Source organism: Macaca fascicularis, chromosome 2 (assembly GCF_037993035.2).
Source record: "Macaca fascicularis isolate 582-1 chromosome 2, T2T-MFA8v1.1".
NCBI lineage: Eukaryota > Metazoa > Chordata > Mammalia > Primates > Cercopithecidae > Macaca > Macaca fascicularis.
Genome location: NC_088376.1, coordinates 184,730,628 through 184,739,440, shown reverse-complemented (window position 1 = coordinate 184,739,440; position 8,813 = coordinate 184,730,628). Strand labels below are relative to the sequence as shown.

At 32.0% G+C, this 8,813-nt stretch overlaps 1 protein-coding gene across 1 annotated transcript; it reads left to right on the top strand.

Moving 5' to 3' along the window:
- Positions 1-2,087: 2,087 nt before the first annotated feature.
- Positions 2,088-3,199, top strand: LOC107128879 (olfactory receptor 5H14-like). Its single transcript, XM_045385244.2, has one exon. It carries the CDS (start codon positions 2,176-2,178, stop codon positions 3,103-3,105), a length of 930 nt encoding a protein of 309 aa, XP_045241179.2. The 5' UTR covers positions 2,088-2,175; the 3' UTR covers positions 3,106-3,199.
- The last annotated feature ends 5,614 nt before the right edge of the window (positions 3,200-8,813 follow it).

Below are 8,813 nucleotides of genomic sequence, written 5' to 3'. Positions count from 1 at the left end.
TCTATAATTTTCATTATGCTTCGTAGAAATGTTGAAAATGCTAGTTAACTTACCATAATTTTAGATTGGGTATACAAGCTGTCAAAATAGCCAGGTTGAAATTAGATAACTATTACTGGCTTATCTCTATATTTTAGTTTCATGATTATGATATGGATAGGATAGTTATAAGAAAGCATTGTTCTTTTAATGATATTTTATTTTGTTGTTAACCTTATTATGACTTTATATGACAACTTGTGGTGATCTAGGACATTAAACAATTGAAACTGGTTTTGATCATAGTGATTCTAAAAATTATTTTGGATTATTCTGACAGAAATACTCATTCTTTCTAATTAATCACTTTCTTAGACTAAAACTCTTAAGGTCAGTCACTTAAAAATTAACTCCTGTATTCTTATCCCCACTTCTGGGTATAATGTGACAACTCATACTGTCAAATGAAGGATGCATTCAGTGGATTCATTGTATTTCTGCCATGGCTGAGTTTACAACTAAAGTCCACTTTTGATCCTGTCTTTTTTTTCTTCTTTTACCCATATTCAAAATGTAGGATCAGTGTGTTTCATTGCCATCCTAGATCATTGTTTCTTCACTCTAGAGGCAAGAAGAATGGGAAAATGAGTTTCCAGTTGTTTTGGCTTCTATAGTAGTAGGTAACCTTCTGACAGCCCCCAAGACATGGGTGGCAAAAAAGACTATTAGATCTTGGCCATCTTATAAAGAATGTACAGTCACTTTGTGCATCATTCCTAATGATGCTTTCAAATACTACAATGATTCCAAGTAATTATTTCTATTAAGCTTGAATAGGCCCATATTACTGATTGAATCTCACCTAGTTGCTCAGATGTGATGCTCACTCCAAAAACTTGTCAGCAATTCGAGTTCCCATCCTCAATGTTTAATATCCATCTACCTGGTCACCAAGTGACTTCTCTCTCCTTCACTGATGACGTATTTCATACCAAATATGTCACAGAAATTAAAGACTCTACATTCTGAATTCTTTTGAATCTATTCATTTGTCCTACCATGCCTTCCAATATCATATCACACAGGGACTAGACTCTTCACATGCATATCCATCACCTTGAGGGTATTTTCGAAATACAGATTCCTAGACCTCATTCCTGAAATAATCAACTTCTACATTAAAACCTCATAATCTGCATTTTTCATGAACAAAAGTCTCCCAGATGATTCTCATGTGTAATCTAATTTGGGATCTCCTTGACCTTAGTATCAAGTTTCTAATTAGGATTCCTGAATCAGCTTCTCCTTCCTGCAGCATACTTTTACACTATCAAGAACTAAATTTTAAAAATATACTATTTTAAAAATATACTGGGCCAGGAGCAGTGGCTCACACCTGTAATCCCAGCACTTTATGAGGAGCTGAGATCGTGCCATTGCACTCCAGCCTGAGCAACAAAAGCAAAGCTCTGCCTCCAAAAATATATATACATATATGTGTATATATAATATTATGTATACATAATATTATATACATATATACACATATGTGTATATAATATTATATACACATATGTATATATGTATGTATATATTATATATATACATACATATATGCATATATAATATATATAATGCCATTTATAATATATAATATATAAATATATTATATAAATTATATAAATAATATATATAATGCCATATATAATAATATATATACACATATATGCATATATAATAATATATATAATGCCATTTCCCATTTTAAAATATTTGGTGCATGTTTATCATGTGAAGAATAAAGTTTGAGATTCTCCACATTACATTCATTCCATTTTTAATACAGGCCTTTCAAATATCTTTTTTCCTTCACCCTACATCCATATCCCAGACAGAAGGTTTTCCTATTATATTCAGTAGAGTCCACAAAAATTTAGTACATTTAGATGATGCATCTTTTTAAATCTCAATCTGTTAATTCCTACACAATTTTCAAACCAAAATGTATTATTTTTCCCATGTATTTAAATGCTCAAATATAGGGTGCATCAATTAGAGTGCTGATTAAAAAAAATTAAGAGGGCTCTGATAATTACATGGTTTATTTGAACACTTCTTCCCCAATTTCAACTCACAATTCCATTGCGAATGTTCCTTTACATTTATTTCATTTTTTAGAGGACATGCAGTGAGGACATGGAAGAGGAAAATGCAACATTGCTGACAGAGTTTGTTCTCACAGGATTTTTATATCAACCAAAGTGGAAAATACCCCTGTTCTTGGCATTCTTGGTCATATATCTCATCACCGTCATGGGGAATCTTGGTCTAATTGTCATCATCTGGAAAGACCCTCACCTTCATATCCCAATGTACTTATTCCTTGGGAGTTTGGCCTTTGTGGATGCTTGGTTATCATCCACAGTGACTCCGAAGATGCTGATCAACTTCTTAGCTAAGAGTAAGATGATATCTCTCTCTGAATGCATGATACAATTTTTTTCCTTTGCAATTGGTGTAACCACAGAATGTTTTATCTTGGCATCAATAGCATATGATCGCTATGTAGCCATTTGCAAACCTTTACTTTATCCAGTCATTATGACCAATGGACTATGCATCCGGCTGTTAGTTTTGTCGTTTCTAGGTGGCCTTCTTCATGCTTTAATCCATGAAATTTTTTTATTCAGATTAACATTCTGTAATTCCAACATAATACAACACTTTTACTGTGACATTATCCCATTATTAAAGATTTCCTGTACTGATTCTTCTATTAACTTTCTGATGGTTTTTATTTTTGCAGGTTCAATTCAAGTTTTTACCATTGGAACTATTCTTATATCTTATACACTTGTCCTCCTTATAATCTTAAAAAATAAGTCTGTCAAAGGGATGCAAAAAGCTGTCTCCACCTGTGGAGCTCATCTCTTATCTGTATCTTTATACTATGGGCCCCTCGCCGTCATGTATGTGGGCTCTGCTTCCCCACAGGCTGATGACCAAGATATGATGGAGTCTCTATTTTACACTGTCATAGTTCCTTTATTAAACCCCATGATCTACAGCCTGAGAAACAATCAAGTAATAGATTCATTGACAAAAATTTTCAAAAGAAATGTTTAGATCTCATACAATCTCTCTTCTGTATTTACTAAAGCTGTCACAAGATTGTGCAAGTTAGACGTGTGTATGTCTTACCAGCACTCAAAGATTTTGCAAAATTCTAGTACTTTAATGACCTAAGGTTTAATATATAGTAAACTAATAAATATATTCCTAATATAGCATTTAAGAAATTTTAATCATGTTCACATCATCATTGAATAATGTTACCAGAAAACAAATAAAAACATTTTACAGTGTTGTATGTTATTCAATGTGGCTTTATAAATGCATTAAATGCTAAAATAGTCTAGGTCATCTAATAAGGACTTGAGTATAAGTGCAGTAAAAATAGTGACCGACCTCTTTTTAATTTGGATGTGTTAGGACCTTTAATAAATAATCTCATATTAGACTTTAATCTTTAATTAGACATCGTAGCCTGGAGAGGCTGTGATGTCATGCTAAGAACATACCGTTTGTCTTGACCTGCAATATTCATAGATTTAGGTAAATTTTTCTGTACTCAAAAGAGGTCCTGAAAAGATTTTTCAGTTTCCTGGGCCTTCTAGAAAGTGACCTTCTTCTCAGCCGGTAAGGCTGAAAAGCTGTGAGCAGATATCAGGCCAGTTTTTCTTGAGAAACTTTCTATAGTTTGATTTGATGGGCCAATCCAGATCTCATGTTGAAGTCTGAATGAAATGTTGGAGGTGAAACAGAATGGAGGTGTATGGGTCAAGGGAGGGAATTCTCATGGTATGGATGAATTCTCACATTCTTTGTTTCCCTGATGGCTGGTTATTAAAAAGAGCCTGGCATCTCCCTGCTTCTCTCTTGCTTCCTTTCTTACCATGTGATCACTGCACATGACACCTGCTGCTATGACTGAAGCAAGCTGAAGCCCCCATCAGTAGCTGATGTTGGCACTTTGCTCCTTGTACGGCCTGCAGAATTGTGAGCCAAATAATTCTATTTTATATATGAATTACCCAGCCTCAAGTATTCCTTCATAGCAACTCTAAATGGACTAAGGCAGGTCTTAATTTGCTCCATAAAGTTAATTCCTAGTTCCATAAAACTGTCCAGTCATTTCTAATTCTATGCTCATTCTCAAATATGACATTCCAGTCAAAGTTCTGGAAACATAACCAATGTTTTCCAATGTGTTGTGTCATAAGGAGAACAGATTCTTAATAAACTTTTCCAAATACCTCCATTGCCATGAAAATAAGAATATTTAGTGATAGTTTCTGATTTCAGGATAGATCAGCTAAGGAGAAAAAGGTAAATATGTTAATTCTATTTATAAAGGGTGTACTTGAACAAATTACTAATAAAGTTCATTTAAATCTTGTTAAATATTGTGATTTTATAGTTATCAGAAATCTCTCTCCACTTGTCAGAGTCTTTTCCATGTTTGTGTTGAGATTTTATATCACAGCTGCTTCCAAAAACTTTTATGATAGCATCAGCAGAAAACAACAAACTCTCAGTGAATTACAAAAAATGTTTAAATGGCCAAGCTTACGGATTTGTTAAGAGTTTGTTAAGAGTTTATTACAATGCTATTTACATAGAATTTTGTCATTGTGTTCCATATAACATAATGAGATAATAATTAGAATTATAACTGATCACAATATTTTAGTGCATATCAGAGTTCTAGAAAAATAATAAAATTCTAGAATATGTATATTAATCATACATATTTCTAAAAGTATAACAAAGAATGTAAACATTGCTTTTATTGGACAATATGTCTCCTTCAATTTTGCGTATCAAATAAGCCTCATTAGCTTAACATCTCTTTTTTTAAAAAAGATAAAACAAATTCTCTTTAGCTATTCTAGGGGCTCATCCAGGAAATCCCAAAGTCAGTTGAGGTCAAAAAGAACTCAATTTAGAATTTTATTTGGAGGAGTTTGTTAAAAATACCAAATGACTTAAATAATTGGTTAAATACAGTCACAAATTGAAAGAATACCAAAATGACAAAGATTTCAAAGGCAAATAGAAAAAGTGATGTTATTGTGAAAAAATAAAAAAGTTAGCTCTTTTAATACTGAGAAAACTCAGTTTTCTTAAGTAATCAAATACTGGCTAAAGACAATATGAATCACAGAACATCATCTTGATAAAACATAAAATCTTTTTGTTTCATAGGCCAAGTATTTAAAGGACCAAGAGAAAACTTAACCAGTGTCTAATAAGAGCAGAGCAACACGTTGTTAAAACTGTGATTTTAACTGAAAAGACCAAATTATAGTTTTGATTAGTTTAGTTTTAATATTAAGACACATTTTAAAAACTCATAATAACTTGAATTCTGGCAACTTAACTGCAAAATATTCTCTTTCTCTTCCAACTTTCTGCATCCATTTGATTTTTGTCTTTCATCATCTATTCTGAAACAACTTTTAGCTACCATCTGAACCAGACAATATTACTCCAGTTTTTTTTTGAAAAAAAAACCCACATATCCTCAAACCTGGTGACTTTTCTTATAAAAATCATTTCTTAATTTACTTACTTACTTTGCATACAGGGTTGTTTCTCTTAAGTTCTTCAGCAGCTTTAATTACCGTACATTAACTAGAATTATCAATTCTCAGTAACTTTATTTTCTAGGATTTTGTATCCTGAAAATCTACTGAATATTTTTATGGGTTCTCATGCTTTTTTAAGGCAAGTGTTTAGACTTTTTAAATAAAAGATCATATCAACTGAAAACAAGGATAATTTGATTTCTTCCTTTTCAATTTGGATACGCTTTATTTCTTTCTCTCATCTGTTCTAGCTAGGACTTCCAGTACTGTTACATAACAGTGGCAAAAGCGGACATCCTTGTCATTTTCAACATCTGAGAGAAAAGCATTTTATTTATTCCCCATTCAGTATGACACTAGCTGTGGGTCTGTTGTATATGGTTTTTGTTATATTGAGGTATGTTCCTTCTATATCCAGTTTTATGAGGTTTTTATCATAAAGGGATGTTTTATTTTATTAAATATTTTTTCAGCATCAGTTGAAATAATCATACTGTTTTTGTCTTCATTCTGTTGATACGATGTATCACATTGATTGATTTGTGTATACTGAACAACCTTTGCATCCCTGGGATAAATCCCACTTGGTCATGATGAATGATCTTTACCATGTATTTTTCAATTTGGTTTGCTTGTATTTTGTTGAGAATGTTTGTATCAATAGTCATCAGAGATATTCTCTTGTAAGGTGGTTTTTTTTTGTTTTTTGTTTTTTAATGTCTGTTTGTCTGGTTTTGATATGAAGGTAATACTGGCCTTGTCAAATTAGTTTGGAAGTATTCCTTCCTCCGTTATTTTTTGAAATAGTTTGAGTAGGATTGGTATTAGTTCTCTTTAAATGTTTGGTAGAATTTGGCAGTGAAGCCATCAGGTCCCAAGCTTTTCTTTACTGGAAGACTTTGTATTATGGTTTCAATATTGTTACTTGTTATAGGTCTGTTCAGATTTTGAATTTCTTCCTGGTTCAATTTTGGTAAGTTGTATATGTCTAGGAATTTGTTCATTTCTTCCAGGTTTTCTAATTTATTGGTATATATATAGTTGCTCATAGTAGGCACTAATAATCCTTTGCATTTCTGCAATATCAGTTACAATATGTCCTTTTTCATTTCTGACTTTATTTATTTGAATCTTCTCTCTTTTTTCCTTAGCTTGGCTAAAGGTTTGTAAATTTTAAGTTTTTTTAAAAAACAACTTTTTGTTTCATTAGTCTTTTGTATTTTTTGCATTTCAATTTCCTTTATTTCTGCTCTAATCTTTATCATTTCTTTTCTTCTATTAATTTTGGGTTTGGTTTGCTCTTGCTTTTCCAGTTCTTTAAGATGCATCATTAGATTGTTTATTTGAAGTTTTTCTCTTATTTGATGCATGCAATCATAGTGATAATCTTCCTTCTTAGTACTGCATTTGGTATGTCAGATAGGTTTTGGTATGTTGTGTTTCCATTATTGGTTTCAAGAAATTTTGTGATTTCCTTCTTAATTTCTGCATTGACTCACTGGTCACTCAGGAGCATATTGTTTCTTTTCCATGTGATTATATAGTTTCCAAAATTCCTCCTGATATTTAAGTTTTAGTTTTACTCCATAGTGGTTAGATTAGATTAGATTAGATACTTAATATTATTTCAATTTTTTGAATATTTTAAAACATGCTTTGTAACCTAACATATGGTCTATCCTTGACAATAATGTATGTGGTGAGGAAAGAACATATATTCTGTAGCTGTTAGGTTCTGAAATGTTCTGTAAATATCTATTAGATCCATTTGATCTATAGTGCAGATTAACCTCAATGTTTTTTTGTTGATGTTCTGTCTGGAAAATATGTCCAATGCTGGAAGTGGAGTATTATAATCTCCAGCTATTATTGTATTGGGGCCTAGCTCTTTCTTTAATATTTTTTGCTTTGTATATGTGGGTCTCTTCTATTGGGTGCATATATATTTAAAATTGTTATATCTTCTTGATGAATTGACCCTTATATCACTATATAGTAACCCTCTTCGTCTCTTCATGTAGTGTTGTCTTAAAATCTATTTTGTCTGATATAAGTATAGATACTCCTGCTCTTTTTTGTTGTTTCAGGGGTGGATGAAGTGTCTTTGTTCATCTATTTGTTTTTAGTCTATGTGTGTCTTTGTAGGTAAGGTGTGTGTTTTGCAGGCAGCAGATCAATGGGTCTTGTTTCTTTATCCATTCATCTACTTCATGTCTTTTGATCGGAGAGTTTAGTTCATTTACATTCAATGTTATTGATAAGTAAGGACCTACCTCAGCCATCTTATTTGTTTTTTGGTTGTTTTGTTGTCTTCTCTTCCTTCTTGTCTTCCTTTAGTGTAGGTGATTTTCTCTGGTGATATGATTTATATTCTTGCCTCTTATTTTTGGTGTATCTATTGTATGTTTTTGGTTTGAGGTTAACATAAGTCTTGCAACCACTAGCTTATAACCCATTATTTTAAGCTGATAACAGCATATTTCATGTAAGCAAACAAACAAACAAGAAGAAAGCTAGTAAGAACTCTATGCCTTAACTTCATGTCTCTGCCTTTTAACATTTTGTTGTTTCCATTTATATCTTACTGTACTATGTATTGAAAAGTTGATGTAGTTATTATTTTTGATTGGTTCATTGTTAAGTCTTTCTGTTTAGGATTAGAGTTGTTTAAACACCATAGTTACAGTGTTATCCTAGTCTGTGTTTTTCTGTGTACTTACCATTACCGGTAAGTTTTGTACCTTCAGGTGATTATTCACCTGAAGAACATTAATGTTCTTTTCTTTCTAATTGAAATACTCCCTTTAGCATTTCTTGTAGGATGGGCCCAGTATTGATGAAATATTTTGTTTGTCTAGGAAAGTCTTTATTTCTCCTTCATTCTTGAAGGATGTTTTCACCAGATAAACTATTCTATTTTTCCTTCAGTACTTTCAATGTATGATGCCACTGTCTCCTGGGTGTAAGATTCCCACTGAAAAGTTTGCTGCCAGATATATTGGAGCTCCATTGTATGTTATTTGTTTCTTTTCTCTTGCTGCTTTTAGGATCCTTTTTTTATTCTTGATTTTTGAGTATTTGATTATTAAACGCCTTGAAGCAGTCATCTTTGGGCTAAATCTGCTTGTTGTTCTATAACTTTCTTATACTTGAATATTGATATCTTCCTCTAGGTTTGGGAAG

What these genes read in the sequence shown, in the direction of transcription:
- LOC107128879 (XM_045385244.2), top strand. Translation starts at nt 2,176, where the DNA reads ATGGAAGAGGAAAATGCAACATTGCTGACAGAGTTTGTTCTCACAGGA.